The sequence below is a fragment of the Crinia signifera genome, chromosome 1, assembly GCF_055691185.1.
Source record: "Crinia signifera chromosome 1, ASM5569118v1, whole genome shotgun sequence".
Classification (NCBI taxonomy): domain Eukaryota; kingdom Metazoa; phylum Chordata; class Amphibia; order Anura; family Myobatrachidae; genus Crinia; species Crinia signifera.
Window position 1 is genome coordinate 282,321,923 of NC_139217.1, and position 15,643 is coordinate 282,337,565.

At 45.6% G+C, this 15,643-nt stretch overlaps 1 protein-coding gene across 1 annotated transcript in view; it reads left to right on the forward strand.

Annotated features, from left to right (window-relative positions):
- Positions 1 to 15,643, forward strand: part of SLC44A1 (solute carrier family 44 member 1) — a 112,046-nt gene that overhangs the window by 81,843 nt on the left and 14,560 nt on the right. The window contains exons 10-13 of the mRNA XM_083184913.1: positions 338 to 503; positions 4,827 to 4,983; positions 9,872 to 9,955; positions 14,083 to 14,220. Coding sequence (XP_083041039.1) covers positions 338 to 503; positions 4,827 to 4,983; positions 9,872 to 9,955; positions 14,083 to 14,220 — 545 coding nt within the window. The remainder of the gene's footprint in view (positions 1 to 337; positions 504 to 4,826; positions 4,984 to 9,871; positions 9,956 to 14,082; positions 14,221 to 15,643) is intronic.

A 15,643-nucleotide genomic window follows, 5' to 3' on the forward strand; every position in this document is an offset into this window, starting at 1 on the left:
CCAGATCACCAGCAGAAGAGAAACCCTGCACGTGTGTGAAATGGTCCAACCCAGGAATAACCCGGTGCAGTGGAAATGGGCTCTGTACAAGGTTGACCTGGGTTTTAGAACAAAGTGGTACTATTGTGCCTCAGCTTCCATTCTGTTTTATATATCTATAACCACACAAACATGGATGCTATTGAAGGTACCACTAAACAATTTCCATTGAAATTACATGGATTTGTGTCTGTTTTAATCTATGCTAGTATGTTGAAGTCATGGGGCACTAAGATCTGATGGCTGTCCTGAAACATCCCCTTTAATCAACCTACATTTATACAAATTCTCTTTTCAGGCGATCCAGTTACGAATGAGCTAGGGTTTGTGGAGTTCAAGATCAGTGGCCCCTTGCAATATATGTGGTGGTATCACCTAGTCGGGCTCATCTGGATTAGTGAATTCATTTTAGCCTGCCAGCAGATGACCATTGCAGGAGCTGTAGTTACCTATTACTTCACTAGGTGAGATATGATACACTATTTTCTTATACAGTACATAAGTTAGCTGGAATGTTGGAGTGTGTATCCGAGAAGCAACTGTATAATTACATCTGATTAACATTGGGAGACACATTGACATGAGCTTCTCACTTTTTTTTTTTTTTTGTCAATATGAACACCTGAGCATGTGACCCCTCAATTAGTGTCCAGGCGCAAAGCTGCACTCGCCACACTTTACCATTCCTAATCGGAGTCCACGTGGATGGTAAAGAATGAAAAAGTTCAAAGAATAAAATAAATCCCCAAAAACTAATGTCGAAGTTTTCATGTGCCATCCTTGTGCATTTCCACCTTTTGTCAAGCAAGAGCTATCTATCATTTTGCACATAAATGTATGGCTTATTTAAATCACATATATGGCTTTTTGTAATATGCTAATTGCTGTAGAAATCATAAAAGAGGTGGTAAAAGGAATTCCATTACAAATGGAATATACCCCAATCTGATTTTTGTAAATACCACAGATATCAGGTTGACTGCAGCTTAAAGGGACCTTACCCCATATGAGAGTCTATGGCAGGTATGTCCAAACTAGGTACTTGTCTCCTAGCACGGCGCCCATCGCATACCATAACACTAAATATCGTATACGATGGTATGCAATGCGATGCGAGGTTGTACAATAAAATATTGAATCGTATGCGATACAATGGCATAGGATGCGATCGTATACGATTTTTGATTGTACAACCAACCCTGATGGGTCCTTACAATGTTAAATGGCCCCCCCATACTCAACGCCACTCCCACGATCAACGCCAACCTGGAGCGTGGCGATCGCAGCGAGCCCGTGAGGGGCGGCGGTACGCGTCTTCCGGCCTTTTCATACCCCCACTATCCACGTTGGTGTGGAGTTGATTTTAGAGAGTGTGGCGAGCCCGGAGCGTGGCAAGGGGACGCGGAATACGAGCCCGAAGCGTGGCGAGCGAATGTGCAATACATTTAAAGTAATCCGGGTCCCCTCCCGGGGCTCGTTGCGCTCGCCACACTATCTATAATCAACTCCACACCGACGTGGATAGTGGGGGTATGAAAAGGTCGGAGGACGCGTACCGCCGCCCCTCGCGGGCTTGCTGCGCTCCCCACGCTTCGGGTTGACGTTGATCGTGGGGGTGGCGTTGAGTATGGGGGGGCCATTTAACATTGTACGGACCCATCAGGGTGGTTGTACAATAAAAAATCGTATACGATCGCATGCATTGTATGTGGCTATATGGAATGCGATCGCATAAGATGAAAATATTGGGCGCCATGCTAGGAAACAAGTACCCCAAACTATGGCCCTTCAGCTGTTGTCTCAGCATGCCTTTCCACAGTGTTATTAGGGAATGCTAAAACAATGTTAAAGCATGCTGGGACATGTAGTTTCACAACAGCAGGAGGGCCACAGTTTGGACATGCCTGGGCTATGGGATGAATTTACAAAGATGGGGATTCTATTGAGGATGGGATGTTGCATATAAAAACCATCAGATTTCTGCTTATTTATTTAGCACCTTCTAGAATATAATAGACATAATCTGATTGGTTGCTACGGGCATCTTCCCATCTTTAATGGAATTCCCAGAGCTCCAATTGCACCACAATACAAATTTTGGTACTTGTTTCCTAGCACGGCGCCCATCGCATGGCATCGTGTACCTTATTTAGTGGTGTGCGATGCTTGTACAATTAAATATCGCATAGCAACGCATGCCAGCAAATGGGATGCGATGTGATATTTAATTGTACAAGCACCCATGCCATGAGATGTGATGGGTGCTTACAATGAGATGTAACCCCAGTATCCACGCCTACCCGAAGCGTGGTGAGCGCAGCGGTACGCGTCCTCCGACCTTTTCATACCCCCCACTATCCACGTCAGCGTAGAGTTGATTTTAGATAGTGTGGCGAGGGGATGCGGAATACATGTAAAGAAATCAGTGTCCCCTTGCTTCCGCTCGCCATGCTTTGGGCTCGTATTCTGCGTCCCCTCGTGGGGCTCGCCACGCTTTGGGCTCGGTGGCTCGCTGTACTCGCCACACTATCTAAAATCAACTCCACGCCAAGTGGTTAGTGGGAGTATGAAAAGGTCGTAGGACACGTACCACTGCGCTCGCCAAGCTTCGGGATGGCGTGGATACTGGGGGTTACATCTCATTGTAAGCACCAATCACATCTCATGGCATGGGTGCTTGTACAATTGAAAATCGAATTGCATTGCATGCCGCAATATTCCAGGGGGATGCGATGCAATGAGATTTTTAGGAGCCCATACGATGGAAATCGTGGGCGCCGTTCTAGGAAACAAGTACCCAAATTTTTGATGCTTTGGCATATAAAACCCTCCTTCACTATGTTCCTTTTAGTCTCCAATGAAGCTTGGCGGTATATGTCCAAGCAACATATTTGTTGGGCTTGCACCCTTTTATCCTCTTTCTGGCTTGACGTTATCGCAACCTCTCAGTGTAATTTGGGTTTCCCGCTTCCCTCGTAGCCTACGTTTTGGCTATTCAATCATTTTAGCACATCTGTGTGAGATTGTAAAAAACTCGGTACTTGTGTACTAGCACGGCGCCCACGATATTTGGTCGCACAACTTTTAATCGCATCGCATGGCATACACCTGATGCACTGCGATGCGATTTTAAATTGTATAAGCCCCCTATACGATGTTAAATTGTATAAGCACCCTAATGGGGGCTTACAATGTTAAATGCACCCCCACGCCACCCCCACTATGAACGTGAACCTGAAGAGTGGCGGCGGTACGCGTCCTCCGACCTTTTCATACCCCCACTATCCACCTCGGCGTGGAGTTGATTTTATATAGTGTGGCGAGCGCAGCGAGCCACCCTGCCCGAAGCGTGGCGAGCGCACGCGTAATACCTGTGAAGTAATGCGTGGCGAGCGGCGCTCGCCACACTATATAAAATCAACTACACGCCGATGTGGATAGTGGGGTTATGAAAAGGTCTGAGGACGCAAACCGCCGCTGCTCGCTGCGCTAGCCACGCTTCGGGTTCACGTTCATAGTGGGGGTGGCGTGGGGTTGCATTTAACATTGTAAGCCCCCATTAGGGGGCTTATACAATTTAACATTGCATTGCATTGTATGGCATTGTATGGCATTGTATGCCATATACAATGGTATAAAATTTTAAATTGTAAACCATCGGGTGCCAATCGCATCGCATACCATCGCATGCCTTATGGTCTGCGATGCGATGGGCGCCGTGATAGTACACAAGTACCAAAAACTCTCTTCTCAAACATCTCAGTAACGCAGCCCACACGGTTATCCTTGTTCAGTGGAATTCTATATTACACCACCCACTAAGAGAAACTGGTTTCTCAAGATAGAACACTTTGTTGATGGAAGATATCCTTCATTCCTAGTTAGGCATGCCTTCCTCCTCTATGGTTGGTTTATAAATCCTCCAATGATTTTAAAACGTATATGTCCGCTGAATAGCTAATCAAAGAAAATGGACTATACTCCCAACTAACTCCCAACTAGAACCCTCTAACCCACCCACCACACCCCCACCCTCTCTAAATCCTTTCTCTTCGCTATTATTGTCTCTATTTGCTCTTTTTCCCTCCTACTTTTTTTCTAAGTTTGGAGTTATACGTCAGTGCATATGCGTGTGTGTATATGTATCTCTACACTGCATCTCTCTATACTGTATATCTCTATATACTTTTTATTTTTAGGCAATAATTCCAATATATGTGCATGATGCGATTGCGAACAACTTAAATTTTTTCTGATTTAATGTCTGTCTGCTAATGCCATCTAAGTAACAATGGGGCAGATGTATTAAGCTTTAACAAGAGATAAATCCAAGGGTGATCAGGAGAGATAAATGTCCAGCCAATCACCTACTAACTGCTATGTTACAGCCTGTGTTTGAAAAATGTCAGTAAGGTGCTGATTGGCTGGACATTTATCTCTCCTGATCACCCTTGCATTTATCTCTTGTTAAGGCTTAATGCATTTGCCCCATAGTATCTAGCCTTGGAGAGAAGTTCAGCACAACAACCAGCCAGCATCATACTGTAATTTATCTAGCACAACCTATGAAATGAAATACTGCTGGATACACCTTCCATACAGTCTGTTGGCCACTCCCATCGCTATAGCTAATCAATCCTGTGATTTTAACATTTAAAAATCAGACACTTATCTAGAATTAGCTTTGTTCTAGGTGTCATTATTTTTACATTGGTCCGTTACATGTATGTTTTCCTTGTCAGTGAGTTTAATGGAAAATGTGTGTCCTGATTGCTGTTTCTGTACAGGAACAAGAAAGATCTTCCATTTACACCCATCCTGGCTTCTGTAAATAGACTCTTCTGTTATCATCTTGGGACAGTGGCAAAAGGAGCGTTTATTATTACTCTTGTGAAAATCCCCCGAATGATTCTCATGTACATTCAAAGCCAGCTCACGGGAAAGGTGGGCACACTGTACAGTATATTATTTTACAATCAACAAACAGTTAAAACTCTCTTAAAACAATATCATTATATGTGATGGGATTAAGAGCCCGGCGGAAGGGAACCTGGCAGTCACAATACAGACTTCGGCATCCTTACCGAGGATGGCACCAGATTCCGGTCATGATTGGGATGCTGGCAGTTAGTAGTTCGGCCTTGGCATCTCCGTGTAACGCGCAAGGGTGGCTTTGGGTTTAGGCACTGGGGGGTTAGGATTAGACTACAGGGTGGGAGGGTTTGGTTTAGGCTGCTGATGTGTAGGAAGGTTAGGCTTAGCACCAGTGTAGAAATAAGTGTTAGGAGGGGAGGGCAGGGGAAAGGTATTCTAACCTGACCTGTCAGAATTCCCTCCGTCTGGATTCTGACTGCCGGCATCCCCGCCAATGGTCATCCGTATGTATCCCCATTATATAGAATAGTGTCCTGTAATCAGTGTTATAACCATGTCGAGTGTATTACTATTATTATGAAGGATTGTGTGCCTTGTACACTACATACTCTTGGTGCTCCTTTATATGAGTTTGTGCATATATTTTAGTTATTAATTATCAGTATCTAAGCTTTAAACGTTGGCAACAATGCTTCCAAAATCTGTTATTGCTTAGTGTCACCTTTTCTGCACAAATGGTGTATATATATATATATATATATATATATATATATATATATATATATACTACTTTAGGAATGTATCTATGGTTAATGACCAATGATTATCTGAAGTACTAGACTACAGAGCATTCCATTAGTCTAGGCATTGTTTTTCCTATTTACAATGCCCAAAGATTAATTTAATTAGCCATAAAAGTGTTTTTACATTATCATGAAGGCTTATCAGTCTCCCACAAATGGGAATGCAAATGACTTGGTACTTATTTAACTATGATGAATGCTTTTCTGTTGGAGTCTCGTGTACTAATTATATAATCACAATTTTTTTTGAGTGTTGAACTTTTGCTTAAGTCAAGAATCAATGACTAAAGCTGGGTACACATATATACAATTGTCGGGCTGTTCTTCCGTTCTGGATCGGACGGCCGTTCAGTTGTATAGGTGTGTACGCTGTACCGTACGACTGATAAACGGCAAAAAACTGTCTTGTCCGTCCATACTCGGTCGACGGTTCTTTGCTGTTTAATTTTCATCCGACAGGACGGCCCCATATCGGAACAAAAGTGCAGTGTGTACGCACGTTCGACCGATTTGCTGCCGTCCTTGCGACTATACTGTTTTAAGCTGGAACACCCATGTGGGCGTTCCATAGCTGCATAATCTCTCGGCAGGGTGACAAAAAAAACCGGCGTGGGGTCCCCCCCACTGCCGTAACCAGCACCAGGCTGGAGAGCCGGGCCGGTAATAAAAAATCAGGAAACCCGACAAATAGGGGTTCCCTGATTTTTTTTTTTTGATTTTTTTTTTAAAACCAGCCTCAGGCTCCAGGTCCGTGCTGGTACCCAAAATATGGGGGACAAAATGACTAGGGGTCCCCCGTAGTTTAAGAACCAGCCCCAGGCCAAACCAGCCAGCAGGGTAATGCCACAGCCGGGGGACACTTATTTATATAAGGTCCCGCGGCCAAAGCATTCAACCCTCTGACCGGTCAGCCTGGCCAGGGGTCCTGGGGAAGTGGGGACCCCCCCCCAATAAAGGCGACCCCCCCCCTCCCTCCAGGACTTACCTGACCAGGCTGAAGCCTGGTGCTGTCCCCGGTGGCCCTGTGTGGTGGCCACCGGGCTGATTCAGTGTAAAAATAATAGAAGAAAAACTATTGTCTTTTACTGTGGAACTATGAGTCCCAGCAAGCCTCCCCCGCATGCTGGGACTTGGAGAACCACAAGTCCTAGCATGCGGGGCATTAAATGGCCTGCTGGCACTTGTAGTTCCACAGGAAAAAAATAGTCAAATAATCACACTGACACACACAAAAAAATAAAACTTTAATACATCCAAAGCCCATACATACTGATACTTGCCTATCTTGAGCCCATCGGTAGGTCCCTGGGTCCGTTCCGGGGCCTTGGTTCCGGGGCTCCAGAGCTGAAGAGTCCGGGGTCCTGGATCCAAATAAATCCATGGGGGACCTGTGGAAGGAAATCCAACTCACCAGGTCCTCTGGCAACGATCTTCTCCATCTTCTCCATCTTCTCCGTCTCAGCCGTCTCCGCCGGTACACGCTTGGAATGAAAGACGCAGAGATGTTTCATCCAAATGATTCTATTGGCCGCCTAGCGGCCAATCAGGAGCCGAGAAAGTCGGCTCCTGATTGGCCGCTAGGCGGCCAATAGAATCATTCGGATGAGAGGCGCTGAAGATGAAACATCTCTGTGCCCATCGGGTACCGGCGGCGGAGACTGAGAAGATGGAGAAGATGAGGAGATCATCACCAGAGGACCTGGGTGAGTAGGATTTCCTTCCACAGGTCCCCCATGGATTTCTTCGGATCCAGGACCCCGGACTCTTCAGCCCTGGAGCCCCGGAACCAAGGCCCCGGAACGGACCCAGGAACCTACCGACTGGCTCAAGATAGGTATTTTTATTGTGTGTTTATTTGAATTTTTTTTCCTGTGGAACTACACGTGCCAGCGGGCCCTTTAATGACCCGTATGCTGGGACTTGTGGTTCTCCAAGTCCCAGCATGCAGGGGAGGCTTGCTGGGACTCATAGTTCCACAGTAAAAGACAATAGTTTTTCTTTTACACTAGTCTCCACCCGGCTGTGGCATTACCCTGCTGGCCTGGGGCTGGTTCTTAAAATACGGGGGACCCCTAGTGATTTTGTCCCCCGTATTTTGGGAACCAGCCCCGCACCTGGAGCCTGGGGCTGGTTTTAAAAAAATCAGGGAACCCCTATCTGGTTGGTTTCCTGATTTTTTTTTTTTTTTTTTTAATACCAGCCCCGGCTCTTCAGCCTGGTGCTGGTTACAGCCGTGGGGGGTGGGACCCCACGTCGTTTTTTTTAATGGGTAAAAGGGTGACTAAAATTACTAACCCAGCCCATTATGATAATTTTGTTCACATATGACGTGTCAATAGCCCATATCGAGACAGTGTGTACAGTGGTACAATCTTTTTCTTGCGACTGTTTGGACGGGAGTACATTTGACGTCGGGTACTTGTTTCCTATCTGGGCGCCCGCTACGTTAATTGCGCACCATGCTATTCTCTGTATCAAAATCGGATCGCATCGGATACCACAAATGCACATACACGATATTGAACGATGCGATGCGATCCGATTTCGTTCCCGCTTTTATGGTTGGCCCATAGGATGGCCCATCTGTAACACTACTGTATTTATTTACCCTTCAAAGCCCTCCCCTTGTCACATCTGCACAGAAACACAGTATTGACGTGAACCCGAAGCGTGGCGAGCGCAGCGGTACGCGTCCTCCGACTTTTTCATACCCCCACTATCCACGTCGGCGTGGAGTTGAGAATAGAAAGTGTGGCGAGCGCAGCGAGCCACCGAGCCCGAAGCGTGGCGAGGGGACGCGGATACTTCACAGGTATCCGTGTCCCCTCGCGGGCTTCACAGGTATCCGCGTCCCCTCGCGGGGCTCGCTGTGCTCGCCACGCTTCGGGCTCGGTGGCTCGCTGCGCTCGCCACACTATTCTATTCTCAACTCCACGCCGACGTGGATAGTGGGGGTATGAAAAAGTCGGAGGACGCGTACCGCCGCCCCTCGTGGGGCTCGCTGCGCTCGCCACGCTTCGGGTTGACGTCAATACTGGGGTGGCGTTAACAATGTAGGCGCATTTTAAACCATCAGGGGGGGTTTCCTATACAAATAGTGGGTTTGCGGGGTTATTACATTGAAATCAATGTAAAATCGGGTCTCAGGGACCATTTAACATTGATTCCAATGTAAAAATCAGGTTGATCGCGTCACCGCATGCGATGCGATCCGATTTAAAATGAAATCGGATCGGATAGCATCGTATGCCATCGTACATCATCGAGTACAGAATGCGATGCGATCCGATTTCATTACGGTGCCGTACGTAGAAAACCTGGGCGCCCAGATAGGAAACAAGTACCGTTAGTCGCAAGTAAAATTGTACAGGTGTGTACGCGCGTGATCGGCTGTTGTTTGTGGACGCTCCGACGGGTGTACGGTCAGTCCAACGGTCGCAAGAAACAGGGAATGTATATATGTGTACCCAGCTTAACAAAGGGTAAAACCGTGCTTTCTTTTCCATCATTCTAGTTTCCGTAAAGCCTGAATTTCTTTTGATGGATAAAGATAAATCTACAACGAGACAGATAACCCGCTTCTCACTATTCACAGTGCTAAATTCTGCTGGTACACGGATTAGAGCTTAACATGTCTTTTGTAGGCAAAGTAATATCTGGGAGGAGAGGTTTTTAAAGTTATTGCAAAGGGGGGGGGGGGGCGGCGCTATGTAAAAACATACAAGGTGTTACATACTACTTCTCTGCTGCTGTATGATAAATCACATAGTACATTGGGCCTGATTCAGACCTTTTCACTAGGCTATATGTATAATCGCAGCCTAGCAAACAGGGCAGCGCCGCCCTCATCCCCTCGCTAGCATGTAAGGGGGTGTGTACGAGAATCCTCTCTCATGTGACCAAAGGGGAGAGAAATAATTCAAATTTTTTTTCAGCCGCTGATCACTGAAAAGGGGGACGGCATTGCCACGCATGCTTTCCCAGGGGAACGCTTCGCGTTTTCATTGGGACCCCCATAAAATGCTGGGCATTCCCCTGCAGCCCACCCATGGTCCTCCCTTGTCCATTTGTGTTTGTGTTAATGCTCATACCAGATAAAGCACATACAATTCCTGCTACAAACTTTAGCTCACCTTTTTCATTTTTAAATATAGGAAAATGCCTGTGCCCGCTGTATGCTGAAATCCTGCATCTGCTGCCTCTGGTGTCTAGAAAAGTGCCTCACATATTTGAATCAGGTGAGAGAATGATTGTCTTATCAAATGCAGGTTATTCACTTGATTTATTTCATTAGACATTCATTTTGTTTTTATTACCACAAGAAAAATGGCTTATGGGTATTCAAATATTTACTTTTGGGCGTAATTTTTTTCCCCACCTTTCAAATTCACACATCTGACGTCTTTTGAAGTGATGGTCGGGTTTGCTATTCAAATGTTTTTTTTTCTTTTGACTTCTAATCTGTTGTAGTTCTTAATTATCATGCCCATTTATTCCCCTTTTTTTAATCTCACGTCCATTTTATCCCTTTTTAATATTACAGAATGCATATATTGGGGGGTGGGGGGGGGGAGCATTCAAATTATTATTTTTGTGAGTCAGGTTTTTCACACCTTACAGATACACACATCCGTCATCTTTTGTAACTATTCAGTTTTTTTTCCCTTTGGTCGTAGGTGGGCTGAAATATCACATATTTTTTTTTTACCCCACATATTTTGAGCCATCGTTTTTACCTCTGCCGGACTGCAAAGTATTCGCAAAGCGGGACGCGGACTACAATGGGTGTCAGGCTGTGGACTCCTAGGGGTGGCAGGCTGCAGACTAGCACTGCAGCCTTCCACCCATAGGATAGACAACCACCTACTGTGCTGTGCATAGAGCCGCCATGTGTACATGTGGTAGGGAATATAGATTGTAAGCTCCACTTACAACGGAGCTCCCCCCTGGGTCCTCGCTGCCGGTCCCCAATGCATTCCCCCACCTCCCTGCTCCCCCCCCCCCCTAACCCTGCCTGTCTCCCTGAAGTGAAGACGGGCAGGATTGCCGTTCCCCGCCAACGGGAAACTGGGACGCGGGTGTGTGCGGGACGCTTGCGCGTCCCAGTCAAAAGTAGCGTTCGCTCGCCAGTGGGGGTGGTCTGGTCAGCCCCGTCGCTGGATGAGCGGCGATACATCTGTATGCAAACTCTTAATAAAAAAAATTTGCCACAGCCCTCTAGATTCGCAAATCCCAATCTTTGTGTACAAAGTTGCAGCATGGGTCACATGGCATACAGGACTACGCATTGCATCGGACCTGCTGTATTTCATCTGCAATTTGGGCTCTCTTGTGTGATTGGTCCCTGCAATCACAGGAACAGAGCCCAAATTGCAGTTAAATTGCAAAGTATGAGGAAGCCTTAAGGAACACCTCTCTGTAATTGCAACCTCTCCCTGTAACCACCCCCAAATTTATACCGGTCTGTCAATCACTTTGCACATATATTCTCTCTGCAGTCAATAATATGTCACAGGAATGTTACCACACATGCAGTGTGGCTTAGCAGTTGGCTGAAAATCCAGTTTGTGTACATTTAAGAATCAGGCCCTATGTCTGTGAGTACAAGAAAGAAATCATTAGGTCAGATGAAGTTTTAAGCAAACACTTCCATTATTTAGGCATGTAATTAGCTAAATTATTCAGAAGCAGTCATTATATATTAATGTACAGTAATGTGTTTACTTGGCCTACTCAAATTAACATTAGTCTAAGAGGGGTATGCAATGTGGGATCACGGCTGTCGATACCCGCTGACAGCCGTGATCCAGGCCCATTTGCGGTCAGATCGTCCGCATAACGACAGACGGGATTCAATGTCCCGCCTGCCAATGGGAGCAAAGGGGGCGTGGCCGTGAAAACGGCCGTGGATTGTCGATCTGCGGCACGGATGATAATCCACAGCCGTTATCGGCAGAACGGGCCCGACCACTTCTGAAGTCGGGCCCGTTCTGCCGTGATCCCCCATCAATGCTGTCGTTAATGACAGCATTGAATAGGGAGCCGCCACTATTTCCGACGTGGGCAGATTGCATACCCCCCTAAGCATTAATCACATATATTGACTAGATATATCCTTAGGACAGAGTGATGTTTGAGCACTGCCATCAACTAAAGTATGCTGGTTTATCTAGAAATTAAAATGAATAGTAATAAAAAAATAAAAAAAAGTTAAACACTCTGTGTATTTGGCAATTCTGCTGAAAAGCAAAATGCCTTGTCTAATTGTTAATCCTTTTTCACAAGTACAAATGTAAAGGAGAAAAAAAAATCAAAGCAGCATACTGTAATTTAAACTATTTATGAGAAAATATTGATTTTATAAACTAGCATCTAGGGTGACCAATCCTGGGACTGGGATCTGCGGGATTTTAATCCTGGGATTAGACGTGCCAATCCTCAAGCAACTCTAATTGTTATATGAAGCTGCAATGTTGTGCTGGATTACCACAAGATTCAAAATTAACACCAGAGCACACTGCTCCATCACTTCAGGGTACTGCTTCACTTCAGGGTACCGTACAGCCTCTGATGCTGGGTTGCTCCACCATGTCCAGGAACCATAGGCCAAGAAGAGCCACAAGAGGAGAGAGACGCTGGGACATGAGGATGCATCTTCATCTAATTCGATTATATAATTTTGAAAATTAGTTTTCTGTTCTGTGTACACCCAGAAGAAGGCCGTTTTTGGTCAAAATGTGTTGGTGCTGTGGAGATACGGACTACCGTACTCATGAACCACTGTTGATTCATATGCTGTTGACAGTCTGTGTGGGGCCTGTAGATGCAGTGATCGCGAAAACCCCCCAAAATTATGGGTCCCTGGGACCCCTCACTTACAAAAATCGGGGTCTACTTGACCTTTTCTGGGTCCCAACGGAATAAAGCCATACTTTCCCCTTCCCCAGCATTGCATATACCCTGAGTCAAGGGCCAACCTGAGCCTATTTTTTTTTGGTAAGCAAACATAGATTTTGGCACCCCAAAACTGTAGCTGTTGCGGGGGGGGGGGGGGGGGAATCAATTGGCAATTTGCCCACTCACATAAAGCAAGATACACATATACTAGAAAAAGGCATAATGTTGGAATAGGGACACATGTGCTGCACCAATCAGGATTGTAAAAGTAATGGCAACAGGAATAGAAGGGAAAGGGTTTGTGAAATCCCAGCAGCAGGAGTCTATAGGCTCCTCTCCTACAGGCAGCTCTGCCTATTAAGAGTTAATTGTTGAGCTGCAGCCTCTCTGCCAGCCATGCAGTGAAGGGAGGAGGGGACAAGTGGGCCATTAAAAGCCATCACTCAGAGCCTGGAGGAGGTGACAGTGACACACGAGAGCAGCACTGCGAGGTAGGAGAGGAGGAGGGAAGTCTGCAGCCCTGAGTCCTGCTAGCAATAAATCCCCTTACATGACACAGCCAAGCAGCCTGCTAAATGGACCACGAACCCCTCTTTCCTCTACTTCCTGCCCGGGTCTGCTCCATCCTCACTGTCACACCTCCCTGGTTCTGGCCCCCAATGCTGGTTTCGGTTCCTCGTGCCCCGTCCTCACACCAGCTGCAGCTCTGTTCCCCTGCTGAGCAGCTGCTTCTGGTATTGGCTCCAGCCGTCTGTTGAGGCACAGTGCAGGAGCCAGCTTACGCGGCTTCCGTGCACTGCTGCCTAAGACTCTGCGGTGACAGGGACCCTTTCATTTTCGCGCCCAGGAGATGTATGAAGCGGCCGTAAGTCACACTGTGTCTTCTCCACGGTCGCATCACAACTGAGGGGGAAACGGTTCCCTCCGCCCTTGTCACCCATATTAACACGGCGTGCACGCCGAAATGGCTGGGTCCCAGGGGACCCAGCCATTCATAAAAAATGAGTCCCTGGTGCTCCAAAGTGGGTAAAATACTCGCTATAGCGAGTATTTGCGAACCCTGGATGGTATGTCGAACTAATCATTAGACCCATATCCCCAATGTTGTATGCTGCACCACTAGATTTCTTTGTGTTTACTTTTGAGGTGACAATTTGATCACCTTCAATAGAACTAGGACTTCATTTGAACTCCACTAACTATGCACTATCATTAATTTATTGTGCTTTATAGATCCTCCTACCTGTTTTGTTAGAAGCCAATTAAACTTCCAGTTTGTTGTAAGGTTGTAGGAGGACATCTGGTTTAAACCCATGACCACAGTGGTGCTGCGGGTGATCACCTTCACATTTGCATCATAGTGCACAGAAGCAGATTTGGTTTTGTGCTTAATTACACTGTTATTTTATACTGTTGTATAAATGTTACATGATACCAGTATATATTATTTTGTTTCCTCTTGCTCTAGAATGCGTATACAGCCACTGCTATCAACAGCACGAATTTCTGCACTTCTGCAAAAGATGCACTTGTTATTTTAGTGGAGAATGCTCTTAGGGTTGCTGCCATCAACACAGTGGGGGATTTTGTGCTATTCCTTGGAAAGGTAAGACTTCAGATTAGTCTTCTAACATCTTCACTTTTGTACTTTATGTAATGCAGGAGAATTGGATTGCACACAGCAGATTCTTAAGGGGAATACACACAGGGCAATTTTCACCCCATTTCTAAGCAATCTGAAATTAAAAATGGAGCACTGATCACTCTGCATGTATAGCCCTGGGTAACAGCAATGCACAGTCCCAAGCGTCGCTGTTGTCCGCATCGAAAGACAGTGCTTGCACTGTTTTTCCTGCTAGATTGTGGAGCTTCGCCTACAAAAAATAGGCAACTCCCCGGTCTGCAGAGATTGCTTAGAACACATTGCTGTGTACATCGTGCATGTACCGGGATGTGTGCTGAGTGATCATGCTATAGCCTGTCGCTCCTCCATCGCTCCCGGTGAGTAGGGCTTACTCTTCTGTGATCTATCCAAATAATTGATAGACTGCTTAGAGCTCAACATGGTGGTAGCCATTATTTAATGCTAGTATTTCAAGTTATACATATAAATACAATTCTATGCTTAGCTTTGCATCAGTTGAATTGCTGTTTGATGATGGCATGAACACTCAGTACAACATATTGGAATTCTATGGAAGTATTTGCTGTAGATAGAGACTGGGAACATATTATAAATGCCATCTAAAGCAAATACAACATATTATCTGGTTTTAACTAGCATTTTTTTATTTTGACTGTGTGTGTGTCCCAGAATTCTATTTTGCCAATAACATTGCTGTCTGATTATAATTAAGGTCCATTTAAGCCTTTTGAATGTGTGATAGCCGATATGGCATGTATCATTGCTAAGTGATATTTGGTGATGTCTGCAGGGCATGAGAGGTGGTCTAAGCTGCATGTTGTGGAGTTGATAGAGAATGTTTGGTAGGGGGCATATTATGGGAAGTGGGGGTCCTGATGCTTTTGCAAGCATTTTTTGGTGAATAAAGGTTCTATGTGGCAGGTGATGGCAGTTTGTAGCTAGTAAGGTCCATTTGGGGGCATCTTGGGATGAGTGGTTACAGATGCTGAGGTCTTTAAAGTTCTTGGTGCCAGATGCACTAAGATTCAAAAGTGATATTTCACAGACTGTTTGTTTGAAAAATGTTAGGCAGGAGCTGATTGGTTGTTCTCCATTTTATCACTTTTTCAGCTTAGTGCATCTGGCCCTTGGTCTGTAGATGGGCAGAATTATTGTGGCTTTCTAATCCATAGTTTTGTTTTAGATTTATGCAGCAAAACATCAGCCAACCATTTACAATGCATAACCATTGTGATTTTTGAAAATGTGACAGTTGGTGAACTCTCTGTGCGCCTGCTGGGTGACCTGTAACATAGGGTAAATGTATTAGGGTGGAGCATTTTATTAACTTTTATAGTTAGCATACTATTACATTTTACAGAGCAGCTTCTCCACTGGCACACTC